The 23,855-nt window shown below is 38.3% G+C and overlaps 1 protein-coding gene across 1 annotated transcript in view; it reads right to left on the bottom strand.

Annotated features, from left to right (window-relative positions):
* Positions 1–22,315, bottom strand: part of olfml2a (olfactomedin-like 2A) — a 33,070-nt gene extending 10,755 nt beyond the window's left edge. Inside the window, exons 1-2 of the mRNA XM_053504626.1 lie at positions 22,076–22,315; positions 435–698 (exon numbers count right to left, since the gene is read on the bottom strand). Coding sequence (XP_053360601.1) covers positions 435–698; positions 22,076–22,141 — 330 coding nt within the window. The 5' untranslated portion in view covers positions 22,142–22,315. The remainder of the gene's footprint in view (positions 1–434; positions 699–22,075) is intronic.
* Between the last annotated feature and the right edge of the window lie 1,540 nt (positions 22,316–23,855).

The raw sequence follows: 23,855 nt of genomic DNA, 5'->3' as shown, positions 1-23,855 counted from the left end.
TCCCTAAATTCATCATGGATGATGTCAGTACAGAACTGCAACACAGACCTCCATATGGAGCTTCATGGATAAGTACAACCAGCACAACATCTATAAACTAAACCTGCTCTTGTATCCAATAGTTTGAGAAGCGTAATACAACCGCTGGCCTAACGACTGTAACGCAGATGTGACCGGCAGTGCGATCAGTGTTGCATGTAACGTGTGACCTCATGATGAACTCTGAGAGCTGTGAAATCTGTGGAGTAGCAGGTCTACTGTAAAAACACTCTTTATTACAAGAGGGACATGGATGTGTCTTAGAGGAAATAAAAACAATTACAATTGAGCATACCACATCGTAAAACAATTTTTTAATTTCTAAATTCCTGCACAAATATCCAACATGAGCTACAAAACAATTCAGGTCCACAATTATATGTGTGTGTATGTACCTTGAGCAGCTCGGGCGCTTGCTTCCTGAGTTTCTCCGTCTTCCACTCGTTTTCGCAGGGGTTCAGAGACGAGGGCGGAGCGGTGCACGAGCATTTACAGTCCGATCCTGAACTCACCGTCTCCACCGCGTAAAAATCGTCTACTTTCAGCGTCCCATCCCGAAGCCTTGAGCACGCTTCAATGCTCAGGGGCCGCATCACGCACTTGCAACGGCAGTCTGAGCCCTCTGATGTCATTCTTACAGGCTCCACATCCCCAAAGACCTGTACACACACACAGACAGAGGGTTAAATAAATACATTTATGTGCTAACCGCTATGCCACCGTGCCGCCGCTACTATACTCGACTATAATCGAGTTTCTATAACTCGACTTTTTACGTTTTTTTTTCATTAAATAACTTTTATTAAGGATTTATTAAGATGAAACTCATAAACAAGGAATATATATATTTATATATATATATATATATATATATATATACAAAACCAAGTCTCGGGGACAAAAATGGAACCAAATTCCACAAGACTTCGCACCTAAACAAAAAGAACAGCAGAGAGTAAACAGAGAGAAACGAGTCGGCAAGTAAACACAGAGTTACAAGGTGCAGACGTTAGGGGGGACAAACCAGTAACAGAAAGAGAGGTGGAGACTAAAGAGGAACCAAAACAAACACAAGCACATGGTGTGGAGGAGCCTGTTTTTTTGATTATTTTTTTTTGCACATGAATGGTTTAAATGAACCGTTATTACTGCGGATGTCTTCCAACATTTCACAAACATTATTTTTATATCATCAGAACAGACTAGAGATCGTAGATCTTGCCGAAAAACATCATTAGTAATAGATCTGTGAATTACGGATAGGCTGTTGATTTAATTACATTTTTGTAGCATTGCGATGTCAGTAATCTGCATATTTTTTCTGCTTTTACAGCGATTTGAGTTTTAAGATTTTGAATAAAATTTGAATTTCGATTGTTCACTAATGTTTGCCTGATTCCTCTCAAGCAACTATACTGTATTTCTTACAATATTTCAAAGCATTAAAAACTACTAAAAGTATTTAATAACTTGTGTTGTCGATGTTAAAACATCACGTCTCATACAAAGCGATCTTTTTTTTTCAGCTCCACACTCCAGTCCAGTAGGTGGTGATGTTGCGCCAACCGCTTATAAATTTGAAAGAAGAAGAAAAAACAATAATCTCACAAAACACGAGCATTTATGGAAGATAAAAGCATTTTTATTTGCTGTGTTATATTTTTTCAATTTAGCAAATTTAGACGTTTAGATTGTATTTTAACGTTTGAAGGTTAGACCTGTACACGCGCGCACACACATAAGGTTAGGTTATCGCACGGAATCTTCCCCTGTAATTACTGATTGCTTGTCCTGTATGTTTTTAAAGGCTTTATACACGCACGTAACACTGTGGAAACATTAGTGAATGTTGTGTGAGCAATGTTCTCAAAAACAAACACTGTGAAGCAATCCGTTATTACAACATTATTTTCTGACCGTCACACCCTGACCTTTTTAAAGCTCCTTAACTTCTTCTTAAATGGTCTACTAGTGTTCTCAGATAGCTGGCCAACAAAACGGATCGCAACTCCGCTCTCTCACTCTTGTCTTTTAGCAAACACTTTAAAACAAGCAGTCTGATTATCCTCCGTGTCTTTCTTCCATGACCTTGAGCTGTGAACCGTAATATCTTCTGGAAGCCATCAGAGATCAGAGTCTTGGAGCAGGGCCTTGTAACATTTAGCCGAAAACATGAACCTTGTGTTCGCTTCTTCTTAAGAAATGCTGCCTTTTAGCTTTTCATCACAGCAATGCCTCACACACACACACACACATGCTTAAGCCATTGCCAAGAATCCTGCCTGCAAATCTATTCTTATTAAATCGTGAACCCATTTACTGGATGGGAATGAGAGGGGCACCAGCAGCAGGCGACTGAGATACTGCTGTAAATATTTGCTCCCTCTTGCTTTCTCTCCATCTGCTAGATGTTAGATAATCTCCATGACCACTAACTTGAGTTTTACCGCAGCGCTGGCTTTGAACTTCTTCTCGCAGGAACGTGAGGTGTCCATAAATTCACCAACGTGATGAGACTTGATGGCTGTTGCGTTTTCACCAGTAACAATCTCATCATCTTTTACTTCTCTTTACATCACATGCGCAGTCTTGTACTTCCACACTGCCATAAGGCCTTAATTGGACAGGTATGAGGGGTAATAAAATAGCAAACGAACAGGAGCGCATATATATATGGTATGTTAAGGTCGGTATGATGAGATCCACATGCGCTTCAAAGCCACCGACTTGACTCTACTGTCAAACAAAGCAGGTTAAAAGAAGCAACCATAAAAGTTTACGATGTGTTTACGAAGCTCCACAGGAGCATTTGTTCTGAGGTTCACCTTAATAATAATTTGTTTAATCAACAATGTGTCTTTACAAAAGATATAGAAAAGCTACACGTCCTTCACCAACATGGAAAGACACATAAGCCACACCCCCTTCACTGAGACTGATAGATCGAGAAGCCACACCTCCTTCACTGAGACTGATACAGAGAAGCCACACCCACCTCCTTCACTCAAATTGAAATAGAGAAGCCACAGCTCCTCCACTGAAACTAATATAAAGAAGCCACACCTCCTTTCCTAAGATTGACATAGAGAAGCCACACCTCCTTCACTGAGACTGATCTATAGAGAAGCTACACCTTCACTGAGACTGACATATACAGAAGCCACACCTCCTTCACTGAGACTGACGTATACAGAAGCCACGCCTCCTTCACTGAGACTGACGTATAGAGAAGCCACGTACCTTTACTAAGACTGGAGGATTGAGAAGCCACGCCTCCTTCGCTTAGACTAACAAGGGACAGACGCCACACCTTCTTCACTTAGTTTGACATGGACAATAGCCTCGCCTTCCTTAGTAAGCCTGGCAGGCACAAAGGCCACGCCTCCTATACTGAGACAAATGGATACAGAAGCCACACCTACCAAAGGCCACGCCTCCCATACTGAGACTGATGGATACAGGGGCCACACCTCCCAAAGGCCACGCCTCCCATACTGAGACAAATGGATAGAGAAGCCACACCTACCAAAGGCCACGCCTCCCATAGAGAGACTGATGGATACAGGGGCCACACCTCCTAAAGGCCACGCCTCCCATACTGAGACAAATGGATACAGAAGCCACACCTACCAAAGGCCACGCCTCTTATACTGAGACAAATGGATACAGAAGCCACACCTCCTAAAGGCCACACCTCCCATAGAGAGACTGATGTATACAGGGGCCACACCTCCTAAAGGCCACGCCTCCCATACTGAGACAAATGGATACAGAAGCCACACCTACCAAAGGCCACGCCTCCCATACTGAGACAAATGGATACAGAAGCCACACCCACCAAAGGCCACGCCTCCCATACTGAGACTGATGGATACAGGGGCCACACCTCCTAAAGGCCACGCCTCCCATACTGAGACTATTGAATACAGAAGCCACGCCTCCTTCTTAAGGACGGAGACATACAGAAGCCACTGTGCTTTTATTTAAACTCTAAACCATGTTAAGCCATGTTAAATCCGGCGCTAATTCTCCCTCTATGCGGTTATCAGTTGATCAGATTCTGCGGCTGTTGTTTGGTTCCTCTGGCATGATCTCTGGTGCGCCAGTTCGTGTCTCGTGCCTGTCGTCTTTCCCTCTGAGATTTAGAGATCCAAACTGGGCCACATGTGGTACTGGTTACTGCCCGAGATTCTTCACTGTAAGCTCCTGCTGTCTGAGCTGCCGAGCTTTAAGACATCCGCTCATTTGATCTTGTCTCTCAAGTGCCACGTTGTGTGTCTGTGTGTGTGTGTGTGTGTGCTATGATAGCAATGTGTTCTTCAGAGCAGTGATTGTTTGATGTTTGGGTCTGCAGTTTGTGTCTGTAGCTCTGCACTGGCTGCTGTAGCTAATAAGATGCTACGTATCTGCACCCTGCACTTCAGTGATGTCACACAGATGTGCTGTTGAAGTTCTGGACTACTTTTCATCTACCAGACTCCACCATGTAGCTGAGCACTGAAATGTTAATGCGATGTCCATCTTGAAAATCATTGTTTTTCCATTGTTTCCAACCTCCAGTCGCTGATTTCGTTTGCTGTTTGTTTGTTCCTTTTAACTCTCCTTTTAGCATTATGTACAGAAATAAATACAAGTTCTTTAATCTGTAATGTTTTCATTCATTTCAATTTTTTTGCTCCTCGAATATATCTAGAAATAAGAGAATTTTGTAAATATATGATAGTTAGCTCATGGTGCCGTGACCCGAAACCAGAAAATAACTGTAATCTCTATAATTATTTAATATCCTAATAAAATAGTAGCTTGGCATATGAACCTCAGGAATTTTCACCTTAAGAACTAAAATTTTGCAAGAGATTTGCCTCGGCATACGATACATTTTCGGTATACGAGTATTAATGTTAGTAAGGACGGTAGCAAGAAGAAAAAGGAGTTTGGTTTTTAAAGCAGCCGGTGCCGAGAGGGATCATAAATTAAGGTTAAGTGAGGTCTAATGTCTATTTATTTCATATTTAACTTCATTTACAGTACATGTCTTTTCTAAATGTTTTGATTGTTTTTATATGCAGAAATATGATATAGTGTTGAAAATTGGTAATATTGGTAATATTTTTGAGTGACTGGAACAGATTAACTGCATTTACATTATTTCCTATGGGAAAAAGGGTTTTGCAATGCGAAATTTGACCTCAAGAACTCACCCCCGGAACGGATTTAATTCGTATTTTGAGGTACTTCAAAGGTAAATTTTTCCAAACATATTGTAATTTGTTATATTCTTTTGAATCTGTGTTTAATTCTATTTAATCTCTATTTTATTGAAACTGTTCTATTCTACTTTGATAAAACGTTTTAATGAATAAAAATCTGTTCAGTTCTGGAAAAAATATATATTAATAGTTATTAAAAAACTAATAATACTAATAATTTAAATTATATAATTCTATAGTAGTAATTAATTATATAATATAATAACTATTATATGTATTGTATTATATTTATTTTATTATATTTTAAATATTATAATAAATATAATATAATACATAGAATATTTATTATACTACACTTAAATTAATTAAATTATATTCTAATCTGGTATATTTAATAAAATACATTAAATAAAAATTTATGTATTTACAAAGACATACCACTTAATCCCTGTTCTATTTTATTCTGATAAATAAATAAATAAATGAATATATATATATATATATATATATATATACACTCTACAATCTTTTAGATTTTTTGAAATTATCTGCATTCTATTATATTCTGATAAATGAATTCTATTTCATTATACTCATTATAATTGATCATTATAATGATTAAATGATCGTGACATCATCCAGAGAGGTTCTGAGCATGCTTCAGCTTCTTTCCCCTGAAACAGGGTCAGAAGCTCAGCGTCCATCATGCAGGCAGAACCCACCCATACACCCTGAGGCACACAGGAAACCTCTCATTAGGTGGCACACACACATATACACCACATCGGATTAGGTGTTAATCACACGCTCAAATGACAACCTCTGGGCGTGAGTGTGTTGGAAGCGCCGGCGGAACAGGAAGAGATTAGAACGCCGTTAGTGCTGCTGTGTGAAACCGGGATGTTAGAAGGTCAGATACATGAACGAGTTTCAGTGTGTCAGGAATTCTGCAGCGCCGGCAAACACACAATATTCTCTTTTTAAGCAGCACAAAAGAGCCATTATTTCAGGTTTTTTTAAAACGTGATAATTAAGCAAAAGAGCTCTAACATTCACACACCAGAGCACACGGACTTCCGACAATGAGTCCGCTTGTGTCTCGGATCAATTCAGAGGGTCTTTTGTCATGCGTGTGAATCCCTGATAGACGCCATGACACTATAAAAAAAATAAACAAGACACGAGAAGTTCTTCTGTTATTTCTTTTTAAATAAACCGCATCATCCTCAATGCATGTCTCAGAATTTAATTCTGTAATCTGATTGGTCAGAAGTTTTTATACTGTAACAGCAGCTAATCACAGGTGTGTATCGATGCTTGACGTCCTTCGAGCTTAACATCAACACCTTTAAAGGGATGACGCAAACTGTAATAAATAAATAAAAACATTTAAAAAACACCACACACATATTTGTTTCCTGAATCTGTTGTCAGCTGTCACTCACACCGTCAGCTCTACACCTCTAGAGCAGACCACACATGGACGTGAGAAGACACGAGTCCTCGCGCCGTGTCCCAACACCATGCCAAAATGTGCATACTGACCCAAATGGTAATCATTACAGTCGCTGATTAGTGTAAATTATGTGAGTTCAAATCTCACCACTGACTCCTTGAGCAAGACCCCGAAGCTTTGATTTCACATGTGAGGAATTTGTTTTTTACTTACAACCCCTTCCCATCGAGATCTAATAGTTTTAATACTTTAGAAGTCAGACACTGATCCAGAACCTGTTCAGGAAAACAGGTTCAGGTTGATTTATTTTTGAAATGGTAACAGTTTTACTGTGACAGGCTGCAAATCGGCAAAAGATACAATTTGTACAATATGTAACAGCCTCAGCAGCGACCTCATTTCCCCTCTCGTCTGTTCCAACCCCTTAGCATTTAGCACCATCAGTATAATAATCACCGGCCTGATCATCTGTCATCACCTGCACCTGTTTCTCACTGGGTCATGACTAAAGCAACAAGGGAGTGACAGCGGTTTCGGACCCGTCGGATTTCTACAAAGCGCAACAGGTAATGACGTTTTGTCTAGACTTCTGATTGGCCCCCAGTCGATTAGGGAGGCTCCTAACAGCGCTTAACAGGGCGTATTGCGTTTTCATCTGGACAAAGATATTTTAAAAACGTAGGTCGTGTGGACAGAATTATTTTTAAAAACGAAGAAGAAAAATCTCTGTTTTTAAAAATACCCGGCTACGTGCGGACACGGCCCGAAACTGCCTCTGATACCATTATTAATTTTATAAGGAGAATTTTTGCACTTTTTTTTTTTTTTTGGTGAAACATGATATTTTAATATTTCTTTAACAAATTTAAATTCTGTATTTGTAAACCTAAAAGACTGTTTATTTGACACCGTTTATTTATCTTAATTTTTGTACATTTTTATGTTTAAATAAACATACCATTAATTTTATATATGTTTTTTAGTTTTTGAAAAAAAAAATTTATCCCAGATGATCTTTACAGGGCAGTAATGAAAATTCTTGGAAATTCTACATTTCAAGACTTTTTCCAAAACATTTTATTTTTACTTTTGTGATTTTATTTTAAAAAAATTTATTGCTGTCATTTTTTTATGTTGCAAATCAGAATTAGTGAAGTGAATCGAATCAGGTCTAGGATAACACTTTTTTCTGTGTATATCTAAAAATATATATATATAAAAAAAGAAACAGATAAAGTTGAAGGTACAGTTATTCAAACATAAGCAGCAAAAAAAAAAGAGAGAAATATACCACAAATAAAAGAAAATATTAAAAAATATACAATTCTCACAAATGTGGTTTTTCACCTCAATTAAGGAATATATGTTAAGTTCACTGATATTGATTTGCAACATAAAAATGACAATAATTAAAATTATCAAAAAGATAAAAGTGCCCTTTAACGGTAAAAACTTTATAAACAACTACAGACTCATCATACGTTATCATTGAGAACTTTTACGCTTTTTACACTGTAGAAACGCTGCCTGCAGAGGATTAAGGATTAAAGAATTATCAAAGATGCCTCTCAACCTAATCATGGATTATTTCCCGGAGACTTAGTGCCCAGGAACAGACTGAGAAATGGCTTTTCCATGGGCCTGTTTCCACACTGAACACTAGTTTCCACACTGTATTATATGAACATGTATATATATACTATATCTATGTATATCCTGTCCAGCATGTTACATTCTTAAGCTGTCTGTTTGTACAATGTCTACTGCATCTCCTGTACATTAGACATCTGTACTTATGTACATGCACAGTGACAAGTTGAATCAAATCAAATCAAATCAAATCTAATCTAATATAAGCACAGGGATGCTGAGACGTTTTCACATAAAAACCCAGTTATAACATGTTCTTTATATTACGTTCCTGTTACTCTTTCGGCTCACGTCATGGGGTCGCCACAGAGGACCATCCGATCCGCACACAACTTGGCACAGGTTTTACACCAGACACTCCTGACACAACCCTCCCATTTTATCTGGGCTCGGCACTACATCCAGTGGCTGGGGTTTGGGCCTTGGGTTCGACTCCCAGCCACTGTATGCATAAACCCTTAAAAATACCCTTAAAATACACCAAGAACCAAAAAACGTGTAACAAACTTCCAGGATTTTTCTCCTGAAATAGTTAATGTTTTTTTTTCTATTAAAATTAACAGAGATTATAGAGTTAGAATAGAAGTAGACAAGAGAACAAAACAACAAAACTTAGAGAAACGTTTCAATGATATTATCTTAGCAGATCAGTAGAAATGCCGAGAGAGGTCAGAGAATGTAACTCTCACACACATCATTAGTCCTGGAGTGTGAATAACCCCCAGACTAGTTTAGCGAGGACTCGTCGATTTCGGTTGTACACCACTACATTCCTGCCCTAAATGATTGTGTGTCTCTTTCTAGACAAGCTGGACCATGTGGATGCGTGGATCTAAAAATGAGACGATACAATGGGATGAAATATAAATTACAGTATTTTATTATTATACAAAACACTCAGGTCGCCGCTATGTAAAGATGCATTTCAATAAATAGAAATTTAAAGTACTAAAGAATGATGGAAACAAGAGATAATATAATGATCTAAATAAAAAATATATATTAAACTAATATTTACATCTACATTGTATGCTTATTATACATAAACAAGTGAAGTTTAAGTCAAAGCAGAACTTTTGATTGTGCAGAATAACAGAACACAGTTCTGAGAGTAAAAACTCGCTTTATTTCTCTATATAATCCCCTGATACACTAATGCACTTATCCCAGTGTTTCACTAGTGCTTGGATTCTATCAAGGTAGAAAGTCATGATCGGACAGCCTGCTTCAGGTGTGAAACGCCGGCCTCCCAGGAACTCCTTTAATGGCCCGAACATGTGGAAATGTCTCTGAGCGAGATCAGGACTAGACTGTAAATGTGGCGATGACTCCCAGCCGAGTTCCTGTAATGTGCAAGTGTTGCTGGTGAATGATGCGAATGAGCGATGCATCTCTTCCGCAAGTCAAGGAGTTCATATGTCCTTCTTTAAAACATTCGCAGCTAAGAGTCTCATCACCGAACTGTGCATGAAGTCACAACCTTCATGCACAGTATTCACCAGAAGTCCCAGTTTGACTTGAACGGTTATTGTATTTAAATATGGTTGCTGCTCGAGCTGATCCATGCACAGGTCATGCGTGATTTAACCCTGATTATTTGTGATTTAAAATTGTGTTTTGTAAGTCTATCAAATTTTCTGCTTTAAATCTCCGAGTCTGAGCCGCTGCTTGGACGGAAAAAAAAAAGACCAACAGGATGACGGCACAAGCCAACGTGAAATTACAATTACAATTAGATAGCGGTGAAGCACTGATTAAGAGGAAAACATAATTTTTTTTACACCATGTTTTCACCTCGATGTTTTTGGGGATGAGGACGAACCTAAAACCTGCCCTAGAAAGCTTTATCCCAGGTCACACCGGGTTATCTAATCCTGTTATGCAATCATCTTATTTCCAGCAATTAAACAGGAATCTGCGCGATCACGCACCCGATTTAATGACCTGAACCAGTCCAGGGCATTCTCCAAATCAAGTGTATAAACAGAGTCTGATCACAGGTTGGCGCTTTGGAAGCTACTTAACTTAAAAAAAAGAGCACTCGAGTGTGTTTTGGTTCACGGCCAACGATTCCTCGGTACTGTTTATGATTTAAAGCGAGGTCTTATCATCTTTATTAAATTTTTGTTTATATTAAACTTTCCCTTGGCTCTCGGGGCCCGGATATAATCTGGTGTCTTTTCCAGAAGCACGCGGTCAGACTTGGTGAGGATCTCGGAGAATCTGTGGCAAACCACAGGCTGAAATAGAGCTTGTTTTTAAAAAGAAACCTCATGTTTAATATGTGTGTAGAAAGAGTAAAATAAGTGATATTTAGCGAGCGCCCGGTTTCGGTCTCTGTGCTAACCCATTATTAGCCAATCGCGTAGCAAGACATTCACGCAAACCCCTTAGACGGGATTATTTACCTTCTGTACGAGGATGAGATAGAAACAAGTGCAGTTCTCAGGTATCTAAACTTTACCATGAGTTTTATGTAAAGAGACGCTGAACATCCCGCTCTCCCTCCCGCCCTCTCTCTCTCTCTCTCCGTCAGTCACATCAACAAGTTCACGATTCCCAACATTTCTTTACAAGATCCTAAAGATTTATTCGAGCTAGCGCTAATCCTTTAAAGTTATTCTTTCTAATTGAACGATAAATGACTCTATGAACGAAATGTGCAGTGAACAGGAAATGTTTAAGATCGTGTAACTACTTTTTAGTCACTTTTGTTTAATGTTTTGCTGGAGATGTAGTGAGCTCACTAGTTTTTGTGCTGGAAATTCAGATCGTGGAAACTTAGACAGGTGTATTATCAACACGTAATGGGAGCGTTCCTACAGTACGTTCCCAGGGTCCTATGTCCTCAGGGTTCAACATTCCCATGGTTCTACGTTCCCTAGCTGTTAACACACATTAACCTTAAAGCACAAGTGGCACAGATTCGTGTCGGCAACACAGCATAGACGATTAAAAATATACATACTGTATGTACGTATATGGAAGTCTTGCCGTTGTGTGTTAACAAGGAGGATTCAGACATCAAACTGTGTATTTTGGTTTTCCAATATGTCAGGTTAAACAAAGGTTATGATTAATTTTATAAAATGGAAAGTTTACCACTACTAGAATAGGGGAATGAAATATAGCGGGAGGCCGGGAGCCTACCCCAGGAAACCTTGGGCACAAGCAGGCCACGGTACATTAAAATTAATTTCTTATCCAGAGCGATTTACATTTTTATCTCATTACACATCTGAGCAGTTGAGGGTTAAGGGCCTTGCTCAAGAGCCCAACAGTGGCAACTGGGTGGTTGTGGGGTTTGAACCTGGGATCTTCCAAACCGTAGTCCAATGCCTTAACCACTGAGCTACCCCTGAAAACTGGAGAACCGGGAGGAAACCCACCAAGAACCAGAACATGCAAACTCCACACACCCGAGGTGGGAATCGAACCTGGAACCTTGAGGTACAAAGCCACGGTGCTAACCAATATACCATTGTGACAGATATAAAAATAAATATAATGTATACACAGACACACACAAAGCATGAAGAACACAAAAAAATCTAAATATAACAAATATATAACATTCTATAACAAAATATAATATTTAAAATAATTAATCTGGAAAAAAAAAGAATATATTAATGACTTAAATAACTTATAATAATATAGACAGCACAGTGTCTTAGTGGTTAGCTCTGTCATCTTGCACCGCCAGTGTCGTGGTTCAATTCCCGCCTTGAGGTCTGTGTGCACGGAGTTTCCTCCGGGTACGCTGGTTTCCTTCCATAGTACAAAGACATGCAGACTAGACTAATTAGTGTCCCTAAATTTCCCGTAGTGTGTGAATGCGCAGGTGAACGTTGACCGGAGGCTCCGCCACAGTTATAAAAATGGGAATAAATACAATGGTCACCATTAACCTCCATGGTCCTTAGTTAGACTACAGTGGTTTCTAGATGGATAGATGAATAATAATACAACTTTATCATAGTTTCAGTACCATATTAGTTACATTTCACAATGTTTATTAGAGATGGGAGACAAAATCGGTTCAGTGATGTATCATGATTCTTATGTGTGTCAATTTATGTATTGACTTCAAAATGTTTTTTTTTTCCTAAAAGTATTTTTAAGTATTTATTAAAAGTATTTTTATTTTATTTTATATATGTTTGTATTTTTGGTGGTAATATGTTGCAATTCCTTTTTAATCCTACAAGTGGTGCACACTAAACTATTCACACATTGGCAGATAGAACAGCATCCTGCATGTTTGGAGCGAATTGTTTGCCGAGTTTGTTTAAAATCGGAAAATAAATTCTGAAAAAATTATATTCAATCGGAATATTTATACAATTGTGTTGCTTACAGAATCGAAATATGAATCGTATCAGCACCTACGTATCGCGATATCATCGTATCGTCTGGTCCCTATTGATTGCCGTCCCTGTTATTTATCAAATAATAAAAATCCAGTATTGTTCTAGAATGTAGAAAATAAATCCAAACTGTTGACTGTACATATTATAGATTTTATACTATTTTTCATTATGGTGTTGGATTCAGCGTCTTGGTTTATGTAGCCCACGTTAACCACTAATTAGCTAGCACGCTATTCATACACACGTGATTGCTTTATTTTAAGCGAAGTTAAAATAAAAAATAAAGTTGGCATCGTAGTGTGGCCTCTGCTAAGCGTGTGGACTTGACTTGGAGATGGCTGAATGTGACATGCGTTAACAGATTTTTGGCTCTTGTAGTAAACACAATTAAAGATGAAAAACACGTCTGGAGGAACAGCTGCAGACGGTCGGGTTTCTCAAACATCCAACGAGCGCTAGCGTCTCCACGAGTCCGCAGGATAAAATAGCGCTGGACGTTTCCTTGCGTTCGCCACAAAGCCTAGACATTTCCTGTTATCTAGCGCTAAAGAGTCGCCACACGCGCTCAAAAGTGTCTTATGTTAGCGTGTGTTTACTCCAGGAAGCATTCTGAGGTTTGGTGGCAATTTTTTTCACTGACATACAACTCCTTTAGCGGTCTGGCTGTCCCACGCGGCTGGTCACTGGTCAGAAAAAGACACACGTGTTTATGTTTTAGTTTCTGATCCGGTCTCTCCGGACGACAGAGTCAGGTGGCACAGGGTAAAAAACAGCATGTCGTGTTAAATCGTTCATTTTGTATGTACAGGACAAGTTTCTTTTCCAAAACGCTCACACCGTTTATGTTTTTAATGCAACAACCATTACATGATTAACCCGAGCTGTCACGAGACTCAAGACCTGAATCTGTTTAGTGTCCTTCGTTTTTTTAGTTGAAAAACAAAAGTCATCCATCAATTCCATCCTTCTCCTCATCCCTCTAATAGACAGGGGAGAGAAAGTAATGGCACCCACCCCCATATAAACACACACACACCCAGATAGCAAGGCCAGGACAAAAATATATAGGAATAGGAATCACTAATCACATCCCGGTATAATAATATCACGATACCTCAGTGCAGATTCGATTAAAATTATGATTCTATAAGTATCATGATTTTACAAGTATCTCAATTCAATATAACATTATTATCTGATTTTGTTACAACCTTTATAAAGAGTTTAACTAGTAACTAAATGCAGCCCATTCCTTATGTCTTTAGTAAAAAAACAAACGCAGCATTTAAACAATACAAACTTCTAATACAACAGTTTAACATTTAACTAAGCTGCATGTATCTCTATCCTCCGCCATAATTATTATTTCTAAACAAACTCAGCGAATAATTCCCTCCTACACGGGATGGAAATGTTTAAATAGTTTGTCTGTTGTAAATTGTGCTGTTCCAACCGCCTCCGAAGTCTCAAAGCTCTAACGTGAGTGCGTGGGTTGAGTTTCGGTGTTGTGAGACTGGTGTAAGCGTGTGTAATCAGTGGGCTTGAGACAAATTCGCTCAGAGTTTGGAGAGAAAGGCAGATCAGGGGAGATTTTTGATAATGTAAGGTTTTTGTTGCGCCACTCGGAAACTCCTGTGCTCGGTACAGAATACTTTGGTTGATCGGCCGATCACTGGTCACGGCCAATCAAACTGAAAACCAGCAAATTCTAGTCACTGATCGATTAATTGAAACTGAATCGGTAACTGGTAACTGTATCAATCCCCCACTGTATCAAACTGATCATGAAGGCTTCAGTTCTGACACTGGAGACTCCTTCTATTAATCCTAAATAAACGTCTTATTTATGAAAAATTGCATATTGACATGTTTTTATCTATTGTTAAATAACAAGACATGTTCTTTATCCATGCATTATTAGGCTTATTTCATGTAGAGCGCCACTGCTGTGCACAAGCTGTTACTATAGAAATGATGATGCGCATTAGTATAGCCCTAGAAATCAACATACTGGTGATGGAGAAATGTGTATTGAACCAGCCAGACAGGGATTTTTGGCTAGGGTGATCTTCATTTGGTAAAGAACAATGTTGACTATATGACGTTGGGTTAACACTCTACAAATGCCCCATAACACGATGCTGTGAAAAAATCTGCAAAACAATATTAAGACCAAACTGAGGCCCTGATCGGGATTAGTTCACCAGTTGCTATGGTGAGGGAACTGCATGCAAACCACGGAAAACTAGGGAACATACCGTTGATGCTATTTAATGTACGTACATAACAACAAGCGCCCCAAAGCAATACTGGACAACAGCAATTTACCAAAATATTTAACTGGAAAGCAGCAAAAAGAGGAAAAAATAATCTGCCTATTGTCTGAGATCTATTCTGTGAAAGTGGACCTGACGTAGTTGGGACGCTGTGCAAACACCATATTACAGTAGAGTATTTTGGGAACTAAGATGAGCTAATATTTTGAAAAGAAAAATGAAACAGGGTGGTAACATTACAAGCATTAATGGGATGCTGTGTCCGTCCCAATCTCCAGTCGGAATTCTAAACCCTGTTAGAAACCAAAGGGGGCACGGATGTGCTCGGACAAGGTGCGAATGAATGTTAATCAGCATAAATACATCAAAAAAGGGTTAAAAATTCATTCTTTTGATGTTGTTTTTGCAGCGTTTAAAAACGATGCCTTCCTGCAACATCATTCCAACTATGATCCTGCTGAAAGATCACCTTTAGATTCAAGCTCTGTGGTGTGAACGGGAATAAAAGAAGAATTTAAGAAGTTAATAATATGTACAGTACTGTGCAAAAGTTTTTCGGCACATGCATATAACTGCTGTAGAGCAAGGACGTCTTCACAAAATGTTTTTACATAAAAAAATAATACTACAGAAAGCAGTAAACAGTAATTAATAAGACAAAAGTCAAACATAAGTGTGGTTGAAACGTTGAAAAATAACATAGTAATAATATATATTCAGTCGCACCTGCTTCTTTTTTCATGCAGCAAAACCCCGAAGACTTTCAGAAAGTTGCTCTTATACAAAATACGCGGCTTTCTTTTCTGGCCTACAGATATTTCCATATAAGATTTTATTTTTCGCTGGGATACTTATGTATAGGAATCCGATTTTTTTGTACTGACTATTAATAATTAATAAGTCATAAAATAAACTTGTATAACAAATTTTGGACCAAAAAAAAAAAACACACACATGGTGTCTTTTGCACGGTACTGTACATTAAAAAAATAGAAACACAATACATTTTAGGATTCTTTTATGTAAATTGCTATAATATGAAATGATTTGTAAATTATATTAAAACTTTAAGTAATCTTCCACTGTCTGTTGCCTCAGATGTGGTAATTAATGAACAAAAACAAACTGCTCATTAAAACACAGCACGAGAGCCGAGACTTGAGATGTTTTTTTTCTTCTATTTTTTCCTCCCTATCTTGAACAAAAGTCACTTGCGAGCCCTTTGGCCCTTATTGTTGTTGGAAGATCTTGGGTAAGAGATCGGGTTTTACAAAGTGAGACTGAGGGGTTTTCCGTAATCACAAAGCAGCGATCATGCAATTAGTTAGTGCACAGTGAGCACGATCAGATGGATTACAGGTTAAAGGGCAGTCTGACTCACAGACGCAGAGTCAGCGCATGTGTGTGTGTGTGTGTGAGAGGGCAGGGTGTGTTGGTATGGTGCGTGGTGTGGGAGAGGCAGTGGCACTCCAAAGAGCCACAGCTGTGTAAGCACAACTACATTGTTTTTTAACCCCAGTGGAGTCGCTCCATCTCCTCCTATTACAGTCCTGGGCTTGGTGCCCACACACACACACACACACACACACACGTGGTCTTATCAAGCATCCACTTCTACAATGTGTGTTCACCCAGACACACTCTTGGTTTCATATTTATAGCACCTGAACCTTGTCTTACATTGCACAGACGTTGTGCTGACATTGTACTGATGTTCTCCTGAGCTTCACAGCGCTAACACACAGCTATATTCATTCATGCGTGTCCATCAGTTATCATCCGAGATTGAGGTCTTACGTTTCACGCGATCCTGAGAAACCAAGTTGAGATAACGACCAGAACTAGATTTAGATTTCCTGAAGGCTTCTTCCACAAATGATCCGAAAAACACGATAATGGGATTAAAGAAAACGTTGTTTGCAAACGCTCTGCGACTCAAAAGCGTCTTGAAGATCGATTTCCAGCTGATAAAGACGAAACAAAGGAAAGGAAAGAATACAGATTAAGGAAAAGGTCTACGTTCCTGCTATATGCTAGGTGCAGACGCGATTAAAAGTTAGCAGTTAACGCTAAGCGCATTCACGCTTTAATTTCCATCAAACTTTGACTTTTCTTACGAATTTTCCAACAGATCCGAGGTAAAAGCTGACATTCTCAATTACTTTTGTCTTGTTTCATGGCCATTCTGGGTTTTTTATTATAATTTTACCTAATTTTAATGTTTTTGATGAAACCGTGTAGTAGCTTAATTAAGAATCAATGATCATATTCCTTCTGATTTTTTATTTAGTCAGAATAATTCGTCCTTGTTTTGACAAATTGAAACTATGCTAGCTAGCTGGCTAACTTTAGCTACCCTTTGTTATTATTATAAATTTTTAGTTATTTTGTCTTCAGGTAATTTTGGAGGACATTTTAAAACCATGATGAAAAACAAGCTAGTTTAAGAAAACAGCTAAACAGAAAGACAACGTAAAGTGATTGCGGTAGAGACTTTTTTTCATGATTGAAATTTAACTTAATTTTAGGGTTTTTAGTGAAACCTTGTAGTAGATTAATCATGACTCAATCAAAGATCGTTAGCTTGTTGCTTTTTTTATTTAGAAATGTCAGTCAGAATTATTTGCTAAACAATCATTGTTTTGACAAGACTATACTAGCTAGCTAGCTAACTGTAGCTCTATAGCACTAGCTTCTCTACTTTAGGTTATTCTTTCATGTCGTAACAAAAACACAAGATGATTATAAAGTATGTTGTCTTAGAATGAGGGAATTTTGGAGGGAATTTTAAACGATGATGAAACAGGAGTTTAAGAAATAAGCATAAGAAAAACCCAAAGTAGTTGAGGCAGAGACTTTTGTTATTATTGTAATTTTACTTCATTTTAAGGTTTTCAGTGAAACCTTGTAGATCCATCGTGAAACTATACGATCAGCTTGTTGTTTTTCTCTTTTTTTAAAAACTAGTCAGACTAATTTGCTAAACAATCCTTGTTTTGACAATCGAGACTATGCTAGCTAGCTAACTGTAGCCCTGCAGCACTAGCTTATTTTCGTTAGCGTATTTTTTTTAAGTTATTTGTCCTCTTAGCATGAGATAATTAAAAAAAAAAGTTTAAACCACAATGAAACACAAGCTAGTTTAAAGAATTAGCAAAACAGAAATCATACACCGCTAGTTAAGAATTTGATCTTTTTTGTTATCCGTTTTGTTAAAGTAAGAGATTTAAGTTTACCTATTCAACGTTAAACTCTGTATGTAACAAATATTCATTCATTTAACATTAAAGTATGTGTTAAGATTAGCATATTTCAGGGTACGTAGCGCGTTACAGACGTCTGATGTCAAAATGCTTGGCGTAAAACGGTAATTTCTTTCCATCGTTTTGGTTACAGATGTGCTTTGTTTGACAGATGTTTCGCAGCTCATTCTTTGTTTTGTCAAGATCACAATAAAAGTTATTATTAATTATAAACAAAGATCTGGTCTTGATTGGTTAAACCCAGTCCACATGTAGCTCTCAAACTCAGGACCAAATTTCTCCTTTCTCTGGCTGATTATTAACAGGATGTGTGCAAATGTCAGCAGTGAGAGACTTTTGCAGACAGACGGATGCTAAAGACACAATGTCTGAGAGGAATATCGGGGAGAAAAGACATTTCTGTACTATATGTTTTTCAGCCCTGTCTTTAATTAAACCATCATCATCAAAGCAGCTGCTCCGTCTGTCTGTCTCTCTCTCAACCTGCTTTTTCCTCTCTTTCCTTCTTTCAACCTGTCTCTCTATTATTTATTACAGTCTCTCTTTCTCACATTCATTGTCACTCTGTCTTTCTTTTAACATGTCTCTCAGTCTCTGTCAGTCTCGCTCTCCGTCTCCCACACTCAACTGTCTTTCTCTCAATTTTGTCTCTCTCTGCATCAGCCTTTTTCTCCCTCACTCAATCACTGTCGTTCTCTTTCTCATTCGTTTAACCAGTCTCTCTTCTTCTTTATACCAGTCTCTCTCTCTCTCACTCAGGATCGCTCTGCCCTCCTTTCAAGCGGACTCTCTTTTCCCCGTCTCTCCCCCTGTGCCTTTTATTCTTTTATTGTGTCTCTCTTTATCTTTATACCAGTCTCTCTTTCATTCGCTGTCACCCTGTCCTTATTTTAACCTGTTTTTCTATTCATGTCTCTCTCCAAGTGTCTTTCATTATTTTAGCCGGTCTCTATTTCTCTTTATGCCAGTCTTTCTCTCTCTCACACTTTCACTTCTGTCCTTATCTTTACCCATCTCTCCTTCTCTGTCACTATCAGTCTCTCTCCTCCTCTGTCCTCTTTTCTCAACCACCTCTTTTACCAGTCTGTCTCCCACCTTAAGTGTCTCTTTCCCAATCTATTTCTCTTTTTGTCTTCATTAGTGTCTCTTTTCTAATCTGACAATCTTGTGTCTTTCCCTCAACCTGTTTCTCTTTCTCAGACAATTTCTTTTACGCTGACGCTTTCTTTCTTTTAACCCGTATTTCTTATGTATGTCTCCATCTGTCACTCTCTTCTTCTTTCCATTAATGTCTATCTCTCTTTCTCTTAACCTACCTCCCTTTCTCTCTCAACTTGTGTCCTCCTCCCACACTGTCCCTTACCTTCTCCTAGCCTGTCTCTCTCTCTCTCCTACCCTCACTGTCTCTCTTAATTTATTTCTCTTTCCATTGATGTCCAACAGGGTCTCTCTTTCTTATAATCTCTAATAGTCTCTTTCTCCCACCAACATTGTCTCTCTTAACTTTTTTACTCTCTCTATTATTCTCTCTCACACACTGTCTCCTTCATTCTCTTAACTTGTCTATCAGTCTCTCTTCCTTACTGTCTCTCTGTCACCATCAGTATCTGTCCATCTCTCTCTGTCTTTTTACTTTTCTCTTTAAATAAGTTACTGTATTTTTATCCTCTGTCAATCCGTCTTTATCTCTCCTGTTTCCGGTGCTGTTTTTTATCTACTTCTTTACTTTTTTTATTTATCTTAATCTGTTTGTGTCTAATTCTGTATTTACATTTAAAAATCTGTCTATCTTTGTTTCTGAGTCTGAATCCCTCTAGATCTATCAGTCTCTCTTTCCTGTTGCCCCTTTCTGTCTCTCTGTCTCCGTCACTCTATCGTTGCCCAGTCTCTCCGTCAGTCTCTCTCTCTCTCTCTCTCTCTGTCTGCGTATCAAGATGTTTGAATCCCAACATGATCCTTAAACTCTCCCCCCTCCGTCTCTGTGCATGGACTGGATCCTTCCCGCCCTTTAAAGTCACACCAAATGAATAAACCTGCTTTAATGCAGGTGAGGTTAACTGCTCACATTCTTCATCAGAGAGGGTTTAAACCTCAACAGTTCTCTTAGGAGTGTGATTTCCAAACCTGCGCCTGTTTCCTCCCATAACGAACTGTGCAAACACACTTTATTACCAGGCTGAAAGTGCGACGTGTTCCCTGAATGAGTGTAAATATATTTCTGCCTGTTCAAATCCTCCACATTCTTTCCAATTACCCGTCCTAAAGACATTAGGCTTTGTGGTTCAAACGGCACCACGGGGGTGAGTTAATGACCCGGACAAGCTCGACTCGGGTCAGGTTGTACCACTGAGCCGTGTTCTTCAAGGACTTTCTTCCTCTAAACCACAGATAAACAGGACGAGGTGTGTGAGAGCAGAAACGACAGAGAAGGAAAAAGTGAACAGAAACGAGAATAACCGTAATGACATCACTGCTGGTTTCTCTTTGTCTCAATGTCTCTCGCTGTGTTTCCTTTCCCTGTCCTCTAACTTTCTATGTCTAGGTCTCTTTGTGTCTCTCACTGTATCTTTCTGTAGGTCTCGCTCTCTCTCTCTTTCTCTCCCTCAGTCTTTCTCTCTGATATCTCTGATATCTTACTTTATGTTCTCCATCTTTTTCCCCCCTGTCTTTCTGTCTCTCTCACTTTCTCATTTTTATGTCTCTCTTTCCTTGTCTCTTTCTGTTCTGTGTGCGTGCATCTCTCCCTCTCTGGTCTTAATGTATGTATTTATGTCTCACTCTTTGTCCCTGTCAGTCTCTCTGTGATTTATTTCTCTCTATTTGTCTCTCTCCGTGTGTCTCTCTCTTTCACCCACAGTCTCTGTATCTCTGTTACTCTGTCAGTCTCTCTCTGTTCTCATTGTGTGTGTCTCTCTCCCTATGTGTCTCCTTCTGTCCTCTCTGTTCTCTCTCTCACCGTATGTTCTTTCAGTTCAGTTCAGCAGTGCTTTATTGGCATAAATGTAAAAACAAAATCTCATTGTTGCCAATGCAATTAGAGAAGGCTCTCTATCTCTCTTTCTCTCTCTCTGCCTTATTTGCCGTTCATCTTTATCTATTTCTCACTTTTTAAAAAAATAATTCTGTCATACACCTGTACGCTTAAAAGACCATAAAATACTTGTTCTTTTTTTATATCTACTTTTCTGTATGTATTTTTTTTTTTTTTGTATGTATTTTTTTTTAAGAAACAATAAAGTACATTCATTAATCTGTCTTTCTATCCATCTGTTTACCTCCTGTATCTCTCTCTCTCTCTCTCTCAGTCAGCTGCCTCACAGTTACACAAGTCTGACTAAGTGAATAAATAAAAAACTCTAACAGTTTATGCTGATCCGTTTTGCTTTAAGCAGAAGCGACCTGGGGGACACATAAGAGAACTTAAAAAAACTTATTTACACACACACACACACATACAGAGAGAGAGGGAGATTTTTGAAAATCCCTCTGGAATGAATGTTATGCTTGAAACATGCTCACAGCTTGAGCATCACACACACACACACACACGTTTGAGTAAGATATACAGATTTTGGTTATATAGTTATAGGAAATAGTTAACAATACAAATACAAACAATAATAATGATAATAATACTAATAATAAATATTTTTGCAGTGCTGTGCAGAGATCTTGTTAAACACAACAGAAACACATTGCATTTGGAGTGCCAATAGTTTTGCAAGCAGGATTTTCTTTTAAAGCAGTTCTCAGGACATCACAGACAAATGCATAACACTAAAGGGTGCCAATATTTACGGAGCCTTACCTTGTTGAGCGCGCGGGCGAGCTGGCTGAGCGCGAGCACCGTCACGACGCACGTGAGAATCCGCATTGTGTGTGCGCGTTTAGAAAGAGAAAGAAAATGTATAATATACAAATGCTGTTGCTGTTGTTGTTGTTGTTGTTCAGAGGACGCAGCGCGAGCGCGAGCACCTGCAGCCTCCTCACCGCTCCATGTCTCAGCGCGCGCGGGCACGCACGCGGCACCCAGCTCCACGTGACGCGTCAAGCCTCGCTCTCTCTCTCTCTCTCACTCACTCACACACACGCGCGCACACACACACACACAGCTGCTGTAATTAATAAAGGGACGTCAATCATTCTACTCCTCTCCGACAAATTAGGGGCGTGGCCACAAACAACAACAGAGATACATTGTTTTTCCTTCTTCTTTGGTTTAATAAACACTGAACTAGTATAAAAAGGTGACATGCATTGACCAGCAACAATATGAGTGGAATGTCAATTGATAAACAAACAAACAGACGAATAAATAAATAAATAAATACAAATCTTTAAATTATACATTTCTTACTATTTTATTAAATGTATAAAAATTGAGTATAAAGTATACTTTTAAGTTAAACCCATGATTGGTTTAGTAACAGCATTTATACTGTATACAAACTAACAAACAAAAACATCTTAGGATTGCAAGCATGTCTGGCCTGAATTTTATCGTGAGAGTACCCGGAGGAAACCCACCAAGCGCAGGGGGAGAACATGCAAACAGACCCTGAGGCGGGAATCGAACCCTGACCCTGGAGGTTTGAGGCCACAGAGCTACCCACTCAGACACCATGCAACCTGGCCTGAATGCATAATAAAAAAAAATTACAATATTTTTTTTTTTGTTTAAAATCTATATTATTATTATTATTAGTAGTAGTAGTAGTAGTAGTCGTCGTGGTAAAAGTATTAGGTATTGAAGTCTTTATAACGGCTTAATACTGCTGTAAAAGCAGTGGCTTTAACTGTGGCCACATATATATCTCATTTATTTCCATCTTCTTATAAATCTCATGTTAAATATTTGAGACATGAACATAATACTCTTGTAGCTGAATGAACACAGATCCACACAACCATGCTCCAAAGTACAGTGGGAAGCCCTCACAGAAGAGTGTTTTTTTTTTTACGATATTTATTCATAAAACATAGTAATTTTCACTTTTTTTACTTTGTTTTTCGTTCATTTATCCCTTTATCTTTTTTCCTATTTTTTTTCTCTTTACTTTTTAACTTCTGTTTATGTTTTTGCATTTTTAGATGTAATTGTACGTCTGTGACAGAAGACTGTAGGTTTAATATACAGATTAAATCCATTATTAGTTTTAGTTATAATGTAAAAAGTATCATTTTAATTAAACCTGAGACTTATTTCTTCTGTTCCTTTGGCGCCATCTGTCAGATCACGTGAGGAATTTATTTATTACATAAATAAATGAATAATGCAATTATTAGTTAATGTTTAACATTTTTTTATTGCAGTCGACCTGCAATTTTAGTTTAAATTTAAGTTTATATTTTAGTTTAGAAATGTGTAAACATTGTATTTAATCACTTATTGTTTATTCAGTATTAATAGTTGCTGTAGTGTTATTATTTAAACGTGCATTTATTGTATTAACAAATAAATACATCTTGTGGTCAGTCTAACTGGCCTGAGTCTCTGCTAAACCCCTACCAGTCCTGTCCTGTAACTACCTCAGATACAAAACAGCAAGAAATAAATTGAGGAATTCTGTTCAGCCCAGGCCAGAGAG

The sequence above is a fragment of the Clarias gariepinus genome, chromosome 9 (assembly GCF_024256425.1).
Source record: "Clarias gariepinus isolate MV-2021 ecotype Netherlands chromosome 9, CGAR_prim_01v2, whole genome shotgun sequence".
Taxonomy (NCBI): Eukaryota; Metazoa; Chordata; class Actinopteri; order Siluriformes; family Clariidae; genus Clarias; species Clarias gariepinus.
The sequence above is the reverse complement of the archived record's forward strand: the minus strand, read 5'-3'. Positions and strand labels throughout refer to the sequence as shown.